Raw genomic sequence first — 14,603 nt, forward strand, 5'->3', positions numbered from 1 at the left:
CTAATATAACTACAATATATTACCACATCACAAAGGCTGCAGCTACCAGGGTGATCACCAAGGAGACGACACCAAAGGTTTTACAAATCCATCTTTTAATAGTCAAAACAAAAGTCCATATGATCCAAACTTATTGTCAGTGCAGTCTGATCCAAAATCCTGATCCTGTTTGTGATGTAATCCGCTCCACTGGAATGTGTCTCATTTCTTTATCGCAGTAAAACTGGAGAGAAAAAAAGGGGGGGGAATGGGACGGAAAAGGAGATTAAGTGACACATCAATAACTGGAAAAAGTCTTTGGGAAGAGTTTGGGTAGTTTGGGAAGAGGAGAGTTTGGACGTACCTTCATTCATACATAGATGCCGACCCAGAGTAGCAAGAAGAGCACACCGAAGCCCATGAAGAGTGAGGCCACAAGTGAGATCAGCAGCTCTTTGTACACATCCCTGGTGTATTTTGTTGACGTCACCTCGTAGCTGACATAACGTCAAGGGAAACGTTAATACAAAAGTGCTAAAGCCACATTGTGAAGAGGACTTAAAACATCCAAAACATCATTTACTAACTTGTTTCTGCAGAATTTGTGTTTCTCTGTTGATCATAATACAAAAAATACAGGCCTGACTCACACCAGGCATTCCTAATGTTACTGTGTAAACAAAAAGCTTTTGCAGCATCTGAAAACATTACAGATATTAGAAGTATTTGGTCATTGTTTGTATCATTTTAACAGCAATAATGATGTACAACAAGACAACTACTGCCTGGGTCCTAGCATTGATTTGATGGTCTATTAGAAGTGCTAGTAAATCAATTCACCCTCGTGACTGCACGAACCTATATTACATAAAAGTACACTGTAGTTTGCATGCATGCATCCATGTTTGAGTGAAGGATACACGAAGAACCAGGCGGTGAAGAACATTCCGATAGCCAGCAGCACCACGGTGAGATGGGGGAACACAGCCGGGTTCACCGGGCTGGTGTATCTGGTCATAGCCTCAAGTTCCTGCAATCGAAGCAAAGAAACACAAAACGGAATCAGCATCTCCACAAAGTGTAACGAAATGCTGTAAACGCACCGAGATAAGAAAAGCTTCAAACTGTGGCTGTGACTGTAGCTACTGTCAGTGTAGCCGCTGTTAGATGTTCGAGACGACACGAGTAAATATGTTTGCTAGCGATAATTACAGAATTCTGCCAATGAAAGTGACTATTTTTAAATATAGAAATGCAACTTAATAGGTCGAGTGGTCAATTTAAAGCTCAATAAGCGAGATAAAACCCTGCGTCTTACCATTTTGTTGTATAGCAAAGCTCCAGCCTGCGAGGATCCAAGAGGAAAAGGCCACGTACTGGCTAGCACTTCCTGGTGTGTGGTGACGTCACACGCGACACAAAAACTCCCTGAATGTAGTCTTACAGGCTTTACAAAAGGCCCCTCAGTGACCCTGGAGCATTAAGCCGTATTTAGTGCACCAAGCATGACCTACTTTAGACATTAAACGTCTTTGTCACACATTATTGGTGTGATCAAGTTATTATTTTGAAATCATTATTAAAATAATTTCATTAAAATATATAGATGTTTTTTTTAGTTTATCCGTTTTCTATCTTAATCTTTTACTTTGATATTTCTTCAAACTATTTATTTCAATTGGAATCTTTATGCACAGATCGAAGCATGCAGACTCATACGCATTTAAATTGTATCTATTTTGAAGTATTTGTACGTTTCAATTGGCTGAACTTCAATCTTCAATTCAATCTGGAAGACGAATCCCAGGGCAAATAGTGAGAAGGTCTCTTTTATAAACTCTTTTCTGCCCCCTAGCGGATGAAGTGAGCGCCTTCGTTTGACGGAACTGGAGTCATTAAACACACCAGGATGTTTAATCACAATTTTATTTACTGCATGCATTCATATTATTACAGCAAAATTTTGACAAAGGCTTTGAAAATATAATGAAGACGTGGTCTAATAAAAAACAAACATGGAAGACGGTGGTGGAGTACAACAGAGTAGTGATTAAAGCAGTATTGATATTAAAGTCCACAACAAATATTAGTGTCGTGACCGGCGTCTTTAGCTTGGAAAGTTGTGCTACATTTAAAATCTTGAAATGTTTTCGTGTCTGTCTTCGTATGTGTGTGTGTGTGTGTGTGTGTATGTGTGTGAGAGAGTAATATGTGAATACACTGCAAATTAATCTTTTATGTCCAACAAGTGAAATGGGCTCCAATCGCTAAAAGTTAATATATTACTGATATTACAACAAAAATATGAGCTATAAAACAAAATGACACACATCAGGTAAAAAGGAAAATTAGCTGTTACAAAATTAAGCTATACATTTACTGGTAATGCAGTTACGCCAGAGTGAGTGAAACCAGCCGGGTGCACTGGACAGAGCAAAAACAGTTCATATGTACAGTGCAAAAAGTGCTAGAATGGTTTCATTATGCTAGCTGGTGCATTATAAATAAGCTAAAATAACACACTGAATACACTAAAGTCAAAATAATCATATTGAACACATTGTACAATGTCTTCATATTATTGAAAGTACTAAAACTAATTTATATCATGGCTGTTTTTCCAATTTCATCAGGATTGAGATTCACTATCATGGCTTTCCATTCTGAATGCAGACACCAACAATGCAGACAAAGAATGTATTCAACAATAACGTCAACAATGATGATCAATGCATGTTTGGGGGAGTGTGGAGAAAAACACAACAAATAAAACAGAAAGCTAAAGTCTACGTACATTACAGGGTTGAGATATATTTATATTAAGGATGTTATCACATTCCACGTTGTTATTTGGCACAGGTAAATAGTTTAAAACTCCCAGAGAAATACGTGAAACACTCCAGTGTATGATGTCATTATTCTCTGCGTAATGTGTGTTCTCTCTGCTTTGATCAAGTTGTTAAAATGGAATAAACAGTTGAAGAAGCGTCTGAACTGAGATGTATCATTTTTTTCTTCTTCTTCTTTTCTGCCTTACCAGCATTCTGTCCAGTTACCAAACTACAGTGTAAGCTATTCCAGTGTCTCTTGAATATTGTCAGTGTTGGACATAAAGTCATTCCGCTATGAGATGCCAAAAGCTTTTCAGAGTTTCTACACTAACAAGCCTGTTTTCCAGTGATTTGGATCCCCGTCCAGTCTTATCACAGACACCCAGTGAATCTGCTTCCGAGAACGAGCCGGACTCAGAGGGACCTCTTTGTTAAGGGAGTGACCATCAGGGGGGTTTGCATAATGTACACATACAATTTGATGTTTCATTCAGTGTGGTTGAGATGTAAATACTGCACATTATTTCCGCCTCTGTACAGTGCACAGTCAGATGCTGCGTGAGGAGACAGTGAGTAATTTAGTCGTGCAGACTGCCACACAAATGTGCCACTGTGGAGGCCCAGGATCTGCCAGTGTGAACTACTGAGGTATATTCTGAATGTGGGTGTCAGGAGAAAGCAATGATCTCCTCTCCAGTGTATACAACCATGGAAAAGTACGTCTTGTTTCCACTTTCCACCGATTGGCAGGATTACAGAACCAAACAAAAATGTATCACCTCTTAAAATCTTCTTCGTCTGCACTTCATTTGGACAATTCAATTCTAAAAAGTGATCACGGAGCAAGTTAAAGGTTGGAAGACGGTGATCAGTATAAAACAGAAACACTTTAAAGTCGTGGACGTTACTTGTTCGCGATCGCAACTAACACAGTGACACAACACAGCTTTCATTCACAGTGAAGCTCCACTGACATCCTGCAAAGACCGATACAAAACAAAAGAAGCTTAACAGTGTTTCAAATGCCAGTGGTCTCAGACAAAAACACATCTTAATTCATTTACACATGGAGGGGATTACAGAGAGTGCGATGGTAGATAGTTTGTACTGTATGAGTCTCTTTAAAAATAATGTACACGAACAGGAGAAAGGCACGTCCCATTACTGCAACACACAAACGGATCCACAGAGATGAAACATGGCGGCGCTGGGCCACACCGGCCCTCCTCTTCACACACAGCTGCTTTGAATGAGAAAGTGGTAGTCAGAGTACGAGGGGGGTTTGAATCCAGGCACCTCCTCAGACGCACAAGTCACTTCACTCTGTCAGCGGAAGGCACGGGAGAGACCAAGTTACTCATCAGCTCCGCTCAAACTCAAATCAGATGCTGAAATTTTGTCACAGTAAGATCACAGAGATCATCATTCCTCATATTACGGAGGCGGGTTTACTTACAGACAGGGAGACACGGAAGTGATAGGTGATGTCCTGGAAAGACGGCACCGGCACCGACCACAGGTGACGAGTCCCCTGGGTGGAGAGAGGAAGTGACCAAATCAGTCACACGAGTGTGTTTTGATTACATTTACATATGTACTTTTCGATGGAACATCATGTACCTTGGTTGATGCAGTGTGTCCACGGTAGATCTCTGTCTCTGTGTGGCCGGGACATAAACGTCCTCTGGTGGCTCCGCATTGTCTTACCCACACACTGTTACTGGACCTGCAGTTTCATTAAACACACAGTTTAACACGGTGGAACCCTTGTGTAGATACCGTCATGTGATCTTTGTGTACTTACGTCATGTGCAAAGTGATTTGTGAGATGGAAGAGTTCCTCTTCCCGTGGAGCGACACTGTGTAGCTGCAGACAACAGAGAGAAGCAGCGTCAGCACACACAAGCTTGAACTGAAACTGTTAACACACATCGGCAACTTCACACTCAAACCTCTTTCAGTACATACCTGCAGCTCTCTGGTGTTGCGCAACGTCGTGCTGTGATCTCCTGGTCCGTCTCCACGATACGAAGGCCAATCAAAGGCAGAGTCGACATTCCTCCTGCAAAGGCAAGACGGCTGAATTATGAGCGACTGCAACAGCACTACACCTTCCGTAAACTCCCTCTACTCGCAGATTTACAGTGTTTCCATGCTGTCATATGATGTGTGTGTATGTGTGTGTTAAGTGCAGCGTCTGGGTTGTGTTTGGGGATGTACCGTCTGCTTGTGCGCTGCGTTGTCTGCGTGGCAGTGGCTGCTGTCCGCCAGGCAGACGATTGGCGGCTCCCACCCCGTCCGTGTCGGAGGGCCTTTTGGGCTTGGCAGAGTAGAGCGGTGCTGAGGTGTGGCTCAGACGGTTCCTTAAGCGTCCGTCCTTGTCCATGGGCCTGGACTTGGCCTTCTTACTGATAGTGACTGGTGTGGGAACTAAGCTGCCTAGATCTAGAGAAGTAAGATCATTTAGAGAAACCTTCTCACATTAAAACCTTACATGTTTTCTTTGTGCTTTATGTCATGGGTGGATGTGGTTTACCTTCTGTGGATTGGTTGTTATTTAAATTCAGAATGGTAGATGATTGGTTGTTTACAGCTGTGGTTGAACAGCAAGCTGAAGCATTTGATGGAGACAAAAAAAAGAGATAAGATCCGAGCAGATATGGCACATTTCTGTTTGACTGATACTGGTCACTTCATAAGGAGCTCTAATTACCTGCCGTGGGGGTGGAGGACGGAGGAGTGAACGGACTCCTGTGTGAGGATCCAAGGGCAGCCTTGGACCTGCGCCAGTCAGACCAGGCAGAACAGCAGGATAAGATAAGATGGGATAAGGTAAGGTAAGGTAAGATAAGCTGAGGTAAGGCTTTGTTGATCAATGATGGGGGAAGTTCGCGAATTTCACAGCAGGACAATTAATATTGAGAGGCAAAGACCAAAAACTAAACATTTAACAAGTGAGTTTTCATTTAAAGGTAAAACATTATACAAAAGGAAGTTGCAGCAGAAGTCTAAAATAGACTACATGTAAGAATACTTAGAGTAGTGAAAAACATCCAACAGTGCTGACAGAGTAACTCTGAAGCAAGAGGGGAGAGAGAGAGAGCGTACCATGGACAGACAGGTGGACAGAAAGTGACAGTGGCAGTGAAGACGGGCATCCAAGAGATGTAGAGAACACAGGGAGAGACAAGGCTACAGAAGGCAAGGAAGAAATCAGTTTACAGTCAAAGACAAGAGAAGAAGAAAAGCCAGGAGTCGATGCGTCGCACCGTAAAGCTGAACGTACCCGTCTTTCTCTACCGCGTCTCCTCTGTGGTGAAGAGTCAGGACGTAAAGGACGGACATGGAAATGACACTGGAGACAGACAGACAGACAGACAGACAAACAATCATCATCATCATCATCGTCATCATCATCATCATCATCAGGTTGCTGTGGAGTTATGGAAGCAGGTTTGTCCTTCATCAGTCTAACCTGAATGCCATGACGATGACGAGTGCCAGGATGGTTCCCTGCATAAACCTCTGGCTGATGCACCCCTGATCCGAGGGCGAGTTCTGCATCAATAACAAAACAGAAGCATACATGACATAAGCCCTTTATTCCCTCATGTTTTTATGCTTTAAAAACACAAACAGCACCACGGACCTTGCCCCCAGGTTTGACTGTCTTCTTCTTGAGTGGGCCGCTTCCTGACCGGCTAAAATAGCTCCCTGATGTGCTGCATGGGCAAACGGGATTGTCAACAAGAACATCTGGATGTCAAACACATCTACTGAGTTAGCATTCACCCGTGGTTCTTACCTGATGGTGCCTCCGCTCACGGTGCTCTTCATGCTGTCAAGACGCCGCAGCTTGGCCAGTTTGCGGCTCCAGCGCTCCAGCTCATCTATACGAGTCTCTAAGTTGTCCGTCAGCTTGCACAGCTCCTTCACCGCGCCCACGTTCTCCATGAAGATACGATCCTGAGGAAGAGCCAGTCGTCAGATTGTGTTCATGGTCAGTGATGTCTGTGCGTACCTGCGTGTCGCTTCATTACCTTGTTGACGACTAACAGTTTGGGTATGGTCTCTCCGTTGGCAAACACCACGTCTCCTCCTTCCTTCACTGCTTCAGGTAAGATCTGCTGAACCTCCTGAGCGATCACACCTACAGGGAGGAACATCACAGGGGCTGGACTCAGAGAGCGGACACAGACTCAGGGGGGGAAACGTTTTGTGTCACCGTGCAGGAACAGCGCTCAAATATGAAGACATTACCATGACAACATGCACACAAATGAGCTGATGGAGGAAGAGATGAAAATCTTTCATCCTAAGGCCAATCAATGCCTTTATCATTACTTAGGGAGCGACTCCATGCATCAGAATTCTTTCATATCCAACACAATTCTATTCAATTTGATGATTTTAATACACAAAACCTCACTGAGTTTACAAACAAGATGGTGGCAACTTACACTTACAGTACAAAGAATATAGGATCTCTTTAAAGGACAGATATACAGTATATAAGGAGGATTCATTTGTATATGTTAATAGTAATAACAGGCTGGTATAGTAATAATGATTATTATCAACATTTGAATGAATGAAGCACCTTGTAAATGGACTTTTTACACCCCTAAATAGAAGCAAACATTGACATTTGAGCAGATGTTATATGTAGGTGAGGTAGCGCAGCATGTTACCAGTATCTGATGTGTTCTCTATGCCCACGGTGGCAGCAAACTCGGGCTTGTAATGATAGTGGACGAGCCTCATCTGAGAGATCCGTTTCAAATTGTCTGTGGTGTCGACCTACACACAGACAGAATGACAGCCATGCAGACGAGGGGATGAACATGACGCTGACACTGTAGATGACACACTGACGCAGCACTAAGTCATTATGGATGGACAGAGCGGCGTGATTCACACACAGGCACACACACACACACACGCACATATATTTTTCATAAACACACACTCAAAGCCTCATCCTGACCTCCTGGACGTTCTCTTTGGCCCTGATGTCAGACGGGTGAACCAGGGAGCCCATAATCTTCACGTTGCCGTGGACGACGAGGGCCTCGTCCGGCCGGTCGGTATTGATGCCCACCCTGCCGTGGTGATACACCGAGTCGGACAGCTGGCCTCGCTGCCACAGCACCTCGTTGTCGCTCTCGAACTGACCTGGGTTAGACGCCTACGACACAGAGACACGGAGCAATAAAAGTGCACCCTTAACACACACACACACACACCGGGGGGCAAAGGATTAGAGACAACACGCTAAACTAAACCATGACAAATCAGCACCTAAACATGACTGTGTATCCTACATGAATCACACATTTTAACCTTACGAATGATGTCACTACGGTCTGCTATCGCTCTCGTGAACCTGAAGTGTTAGTGTGAGTTAAACGTGTGAGTGAGGCTCCTCCCTCTGTGGAACGCTACAGTATATTGTAATGTTGCCTGTGGTTCACCCAAATAATTTCAAATACCGTGTTGGTGAGAAAGGTGTCACGCTCTAAGGGATGTGATTGGTGGAGGAGGTAGACAGACATGTCCAGATTGAAGGGCTTTACCCTGACGATGATCCTCTCTGAGGAGTGAGCGGCCACAGTGTAGGTCTGACTGTGGGACTGAGCGTGCAGCGCCACCACCAGCATGAAGTATCTGCCAGGACACACACACACACACACACACACACAGGGAGGAGCTGTGGTGACCAGCGTTCTGGATACACATGGAATCATGATGTTTGTACGCAGCGATGTGTGTGTGTTTCACCTCTGGTCGGGGTTTGGTTTGCCCTTCTTCCTCATGTTGTTGGCGGTGGTTTCGCTGAAGTGCAGGCGTCCCACTGTAACCTTGGTGACCTGCTCTGAGGGCAACGTTACCCTAAAGCACAAACACACCGCAATGATGTCACACAAACCTGTTTTCGTGCCACTTTGATGGTATTTGTCAGAGTGGAGACTCACAGCACGGGCTTGAAGGGTCTTTTGCTGCGGTCGGACTGTGACTGCTCCACGCTGATGGACTGATTCACAGCTTCCACCTACAAACAAATCAGAAACTCCACAGTCAATCACATGTTCAGGCTTCAGATCACCGCGTTGACTTTTCTGCCTCCTGTTACCTTGACTCCGTTGAGTTTGAGATAGAAGCAGTCGATGGGCTGCAGGCCGTCGCTCGTCTTGATGTACTTGGGGTCACCCAGCATGCCGACGTACACCGTGACCTGGAAGTGGTTCTTCTTCTGGCAGACGAACGCATCGTCAGACAAGGAGAAGTTGAAGCCCTTGTCGGCGTCGACACGGTAGGTGGGCATCGGCCTACAAACAGGGAGAGAGACGGGAACACACACACACACACACACACACACACACACACACACACACACACACACACACACACACACACAAACAGCGTGAATAGGAAACGAACACACACTTGCAGAATAATGTGAATACGGTGATTTACGACCTGGAAGGCAGAGTAAAAACATGACTTTGACAGAATGCCGAGATGTAAAGAAGAGATAAAAGGAGAGCTGTGCTGACGTCAATGTCCTCTCATTGTCGTTGCTTTGCTGAGCTGCAGACTAAGATGGAGAGCCAGGTGCTGTTGCTTCCATTAAGTAGGTCCTGCGAGTTCATTTCAACCTTCCTCCCGCACAATATTTCTGTCCAATTTGGCACAGTAACAGCACATGAAGGTACACACTAATTCCCCCCTCTGCCCCCCCTCACCCTCGCCCCCCCCACCCCTCCCTCCCTCCCCAGCCCGCCCCCGCCCCCGCCTTACATCATCTCTCTAAGGCGAAACTGGACGTTTGTTCACTCCTCCGCACCGCTCACCTCGGAGGAATTTGTAGACCTCCGTAACCCTCCTATCACATCGCCACTCCCTCTGTGTGTTTTGCAGAGAAATCCATTTATCCAATTATAACTCCTTTCATTTCTGCCTCTCTGCGCCGAGCTTTTAGTTCTGGCAAACTTTGTTTATTTAGAAGAAAAAAAAGAAAAGAAATGAAGAGCTAAAGATGATGAGATAGTGCCCCGAAACGAAATTCCAACCCACAGCTCTTTGCAGTTGACGTCGTACAGCGGCGTCCATTTGTTCTGAAGGTGCGGCTGCCACTTAATGCACTGATAGTTGGGGTCCAAGTACGCATTGTCTGCATCCTGCATTAAACCTGCGACAGTTAGAAAGAAATCAGCAGTTAAGGTGAGACGGAACAAAGACGAGAACAACCACAACCGTGTTTGTGCCACAGACAGCTGAAGGGTGAGGAAGAGCTGAGGAAGAGGAGGTGAGGAAGAGGAGGCCTGCCTACCTGGTTCTTGTTTGATGATACCTGTGAGGATTTGGGAGTTGAGTGTGCTGTTAGGAGAGTCAGAGTGCTTCCTCTTCTTGGCCTGGTGAACTACGATTCCACTGTGTGCGTAAATGGAAAGCACAGTCAATACACGCAGACACACACACTCTCTCACACACACCCACCTCTCTCTCCTCCCCCTCCCCTGGTGCGTAGTGTCTTCATCACTCACTCCTGCCCCTGAGGATGCTGCAGAAGCTGGTGGAGCATCTGCGTCTGCTGCATGTCGCCGCTCCCGCTGGTTGCCGGGCCGATGGGGTACTGTGTGATCAGGGGCTCGGGCTTCATGTACATGTCCCGGTGCATGCTGGGATAGTGGCCGTGCGGCGGCGGAGGCGTCATGTGACACATGTTTTCCGGTGTCATGGTCCTGATCATATGAGGATCTGAAAGACACAGGAAGTGGCTGTAGGTTGGGTTGTCATGGTGACACACAGACTGAAGGATCCATGTGTCCACTTTGCTTTTCTCTTCCTGCCAAACTGAACCATGTTCTACTTTCTGCCAACCTTGGCTTCAGGTACTTTCCATTGTTTTAAAACTGGAGGGATTCCCATCAGATAACACGATTCCACTCCTTTTTACTTATGGGAAAGACCAACACAGGTGTGTGTGTGTGTGTGTATGTGTGTGTGTGAGTGAGCCGCAAGCGGTACATAATGACTTTGACTCCTTCAGTTTGCGGTTTTAGAAGAAACAGATGGAAACAAACTGCAGGTGAATGAACGACAAAGCGTCTTCCCGTATGGATTTGTGAGCTCATTGGTTTAGTTTCTCCTCATCATCACTCTGATCAAACAGGGTGATGAGTGACAGCTATGGATTTTGAGACCTTCCACCGAGTCAATACGCCACAATCATCCACATCTGCGTCTCTCTCTCTCTCTCTCTCTCTCTCTCTCTCTCTCTCTCTCTCTCTCTCTCTCTCTCTCTCTCCTGAGGCAAAGTGAAGACATGCGTTACTCACCATTCACCTGCTGAGGGGAGTACGGCTCGGAGCTGGAGTCCGGGGGGGACTCGGGTAGCGTCCTAAAGGAAATGGAGGGTGGGAGATTTAATATTCACAAACGCAACCTGACGTTACACCTTCAAAAAACCAAACCACATGTAGCATCATCTCCGGTCGTACCATGCTGACGGGGCCGAGCACGCCGCTGCTGCTGCTGCTGCACTCTGTCTGTTTACCAAAACATGTTTTAATCTCCTTTGGGTTCGGCATTAGTGTTGAAATACTACGCACATGACCGTGTGCGTCAGGTAATTTGACTCTGTTTGTGTGTGTGTGTGTGTGTGTGTGTGTGTGTGTGTGTGTGTGTTATCAGCCTCCCTTCTCCAGCTCTGCCATGCTTTGTTTGAGCGAATGAAACTTAATCAAGTATTGATTGTGCAATCCACCTGTAGTAGGGTGTGTGTCTGGGTGAATAAGACCATGAAAATGGAATATAAACAGAAACACTGCGTCATCAGACATTTGGGATTCTATGTTAACATCGCTTCACTTCTTTGCAACATTCCTAAGTGTCCACTCATTGTGCAATTTTATCCCATTACTCCAAATCCAGCTTCTTCCTTGGAATTCTGTCTCAGTGTTGTGTGTCTCAGACTGCTCACCCTGGAGCGTAGTGACCCCTGTGCTCAGGCTTGACGTGAGCCTGCTGCTGCTGTTGGTGCTGCTGCTGCTCTTGCTGCTGCTGCTGTTGGTGCTGCTGCTGCTCTTGCTGCTGCTGCTGCTGTTGGTGTTGCTGCTGTTGGTGCTGCTGTTGGTGCTGCTGTTGGTGCTGCTGCTGGTGGTGCTGGTGGTGTTGCTGTGGCTGTTGCTGCTGCTGTTGCTGCTGCTGCTGCTGCGGCTGCGGCTGCCCGATGCAGGCGTAGCTGTGTCGGAGGCCCAGGGACGGACCTGCTGGGTAGGCGTTCTGACAGTTAGGGGGCCCAGGCAGGGGGGGTCCTACCCGCAGAGGAATAGGGGGGCTCACACCACACACCAACCCCCCAGCGGAGGACACTCCTGCCTGGGGAGATGAGTAATTTGGTCCCGGGGCGCTGTGGACCTCTGAGAAACAGCTGGGAGAAAGGAGAAGAAAAAGAGAAGTGATTAGCCTTATCAGAGAAAAACTAATTCCTTTGTAAAGTGAGGATCTGATTGAGTTGCTGCGTGTTGTTAGGGTGTAATTTGGTTGCTGGGTCGAGTCCCTACTGACATGTCTGTGCTGTCGTCCTCTTTGCTGATGTACTCTTCCAGGATACTGGTGTCGATGTTGGCTGGCTCCAGAGAACTGATAATATCATGACCTGTGGAGCAGGGAAGGAGGGAACATGGAGGGCAGATGGAGAGCATCTGGGAATTAGCAACAGGAATCTTTCAGCAGCTACACACACACACACTCACACACTGCCATAACAGCTCTGCTTTCAACATAAACCTGTGTTGTAATAGTTGACTGCAGGCCTTATCTAATAACACAGCACAAGTTAGTAACACTGCTTTTCTTCACATATCCCTACTAAGTTGTCTTTTGGGACATTTATACACACAACAGTCTTGACTATCTTTTGTTGAACACATAATTATGAGAAAATATGGAGCTACGATTATCTTACAAAGATGAAGGTTACAGGACAATGGTCAACAGTGTAAGTTTGTGTTATAAGAGCATTACCCCCACATTTAGGTGGTTACAGATACAGACCCTTGAGGAACTGAGCTTCAATCACCTGCTCACATGATCAATACACTCTTCACTCATGTCATATGTAAACACGATCAGAATGAAGAGGGTGTAAAGAATGGAGCGGTTGTCCCGAGCTCCTCCACCATGCGGGCTCATTTTCACCCTCTGATAGCACAAAGCCCCACAAATCCCATACACATGACCGCTCCTAATCTGCAGATAGGGCAGAGGAAGAAGCACTTATACTGCGTTATCCGTTTAGAATGTGTAGATCTGCTTTAAATGAACCTCATCCTGATTCATCCTAAAGTACGGAAACTCTGCGTCAGTGTGGGAATATCGGCTCTGACTCACAGGAAGCAGAGAGTCAGAGAAGGAGAGATCGGAGGGGTGAAAGCAGAGGTTCGGGGACTGCTTTAGAGCGGGTGTCTCTGTCTCTCTCTCTCTCTCTCTCTCTCTCTCTCTCTCTCTCTCTCTCTCTCTTCTCTCTCTCTGATAGATTAAGTAGCTACTCGGTTGGGAATGCATGGAATTTCTGTGTTAACATTGGGAAAATGTTCAGCTTTTCCCTCTCTTTGTTGCCCAACAACGCTGCTCAACAAAAAGTATCACTTTCACCACGAGCTCAGTCAGGAGATCGGCCCAAATGCTCACATTGGGAATAACAACCATTTATATCAACAAAGCCACAAAGTCATCAACCCATCACAGCACTTCACCTCATTTATCGATCAAACAGAATCAAACATCACATGGGGGGGCGGCAGGAGGGTCACACCAGTTGACACAGACTGGCTTGTTCACTTTGTTCACAGCACATAGAGGCAGATGGTTGATGTCTTTTGATACATGCCAGTGCAGGAGGGAGAAGAGCTGTATGGGTTCTCTCCTGAAATAAGTTCCAGATGTGCACCCCGCCCGAAAAAAGGCAGTAAATTTAAGCTGGCAGGCCTGATAACGGAAAAATACGGCAATGGGGGAGAGCGGAAGGTAGATAGATGGACGCACGGGAGGGCGAGGAGAAGGAGGAGGGGGGAGCGGGAGGGGGGCGAGAAATACAGCCGGCCATGCGGAACAATAGAATATAAGTTTACAACGTCAAAGGATGAGATTGCAGAAGAAGAGAAGAAACGGCTCATCCCAGGGAAAGTGGAGAAACCAGGGTGGCTTTCTCCTCCTGGTCAAGACCACCTAGACCACCTAGACCACCTAGACCACCTAATCCCAGTCTAGATAAGCCCCATCAGCTACAGAACTCCCGGGACTGACTCAGACTCTGATCATCTGATTAACAGGAACCAAACAAATCAACAACTCGATAACCTGAGATAAGTCAGATCTGAAGGTCAAACGAATCCAGGTCATCCAGTTATCAGGCTGATTGTTGTACTGGAAATAGACCAGTCAATACATACAACAAAGCAACGATGTCATTTCTTAGACAATATTTGATTTTGTTCTTTGTTCTTTACTGATAACAACAGAATCTCTTCATCTATCTGCCCAAACCAGGACTTGACTGGAGCACCAGGGGCCTGGAGAGAAGAAACCAAAAGCAAAGAGCAGCAGAAACCTTCACCACCTTCACCACCTTCATCACCTTCATCACCTCACTCATAACAACCAGGGACGAAGACTTTCTCCTGTCCCGTGGTAAACGAAACGCATCGGAAAGTTAGAAAGCTAAACGTTTATGATCTTTGCCCTTTAAATCACTGAGGCCGTCACGTTGTTACGTTGTTCCCTGGG

The 14,603-nt window shown here is 46.0% G+C and overlaps 2 protein-coding genes across 3 annotated transcripts in view; both read right to left on the reverse strand.

The window, feature by feature from the left end:
- Positions 1-76: 76 nt before the first annotated feature.
- Positions 77-1,379, reverse strand: tmem258 (transmembrane protein 258). The gene is made up of 4 exons (XM_076138299.1): positions 1,298-1,379; positions 900-1,009; positions 344-476; positions 77-223 (listed from the first exon to the last, which is right to left on the reverse strand). Exons 1-3 carry the CDS (start codon positions 1,298-1,300, stop codon positions 350-352), a joined length of 240 nt encoding a protein of 79 aa, XP_075994414.1. The 5' UTR covers positions 1,301-1,379; the 3' UTR covers positions 77-223; positions 344-349.
- Positions 1,380-2,226: 847 nt separating this feature from the next.
- Positions 2,227-14,603, reverse strand: part of myrf (myelin regulatory factor) — a 17,546-nt gene continuing 5,169 nt past the window's right edge. The window contains exons 2-26 of one of the 2 annotated variants that reach the window (XM_076140710.1): positions 12,384-12,474; positions 11,797-12,246; positions 11,153-11,214; positions 10,358-10,571; positions 10,144-10,244; positions 9,888-10,002; positions 8,944-9,139; positions 8,786-8,862; positions 8,592-8,702; positions 8,387-8,477; positions 7,798-7,998; positions 7,502-7,610; positions 6,851-6,960; positions 6,616-6,776; positions 6,460-6,532; positions 6,286-6,368; positions 6,097-6,165; positions 5,524-5,591; positions 5,347-5,421; positions 5,031-5,255; positions 4,779-4,872; positions 4,615-4,677; positions 4,431-4,536; positions 4,267-4,341; positions 2,227-4,133 (exon numbers count right to left, since the gene is read on the reverse strand). In XM_076140710.1, the coding sequence (XP_075996825.1) occupies positions 4,041-4,133; positions 4,267-4,341; positions 4,431-4,536; positions 4,615-4,677; positions 4,779-4,872; positions 5,031-5,255; positions 5,347-5,421; positions 5,524-5,591; positions 6,097-6,165; positions 6,286-6,368; positions 6,460-6,532; positions 6,616-6,776; positions 6,851-6,960; positions 7,502-7,610; positions 7,798-7,998; positions 8,387-8,477; positions 8,592-8,702; positions 8,786-8,862; positions 8,944-9,139; positions 9,888-10,002; positions 10,144-10,244; positions 10,358-10,571; positions 11,153-11,214; positions 11,797-12,246; positions 12,384-12,474 (3,113 nt within the window). In that variant the 3' untranslated portion in view covers positions 2,227-4,040. Of the gene's footprint in view, positions 4,134-4,266; positions 4,342-4,430; positions 4,537-4,614; positions 4,678-4,778; positions 4,873-5,030; positions 5,256-5,346; positions 5,422-5,523; positions 5,592-6,096; positions 6,166-6,285; positions 6,369-6,459; positions 6,533-6,615; positions 6,777-6,850; positions 6,961-7,501; positions 7,611-7,797; positions 7,999-8,302; positions 8,478-8,591; positions 8,703-8,785; positions 8,863-8,943; positions 9,140-9,887; positions 10,003-10,143; positions 10,245-10,357; positions 10,572-11,152; positions 11,215-11,796; positions 12,247-12,383; positions 12,475-14,603 lie in introns of both variants that reach the window. The other variant, XM_076140709.1, reaches the window with a different exon arrangement.

The sequence above is a fragment of the Genypterus blacodes genome, unplaced genomic scaffold, assembly GCF_046128005.1.
Source record: "Genypterus blacodes isolate CSIRO-AG114 ecotype Tasmania unplaced genomic scaffold, CSIRO-AGI_Gbla_v1 ptg000015l_1, whole genome shotgun sequence".
In the NCBI taxonomy this organism is placed as follows: domain Eukaryota; kingdom Metazoa; phylum Chordata; class Actinopteri; order Ophidiiformes; family Ophidiidae; genus Genypterus; species Genypterus blacodes.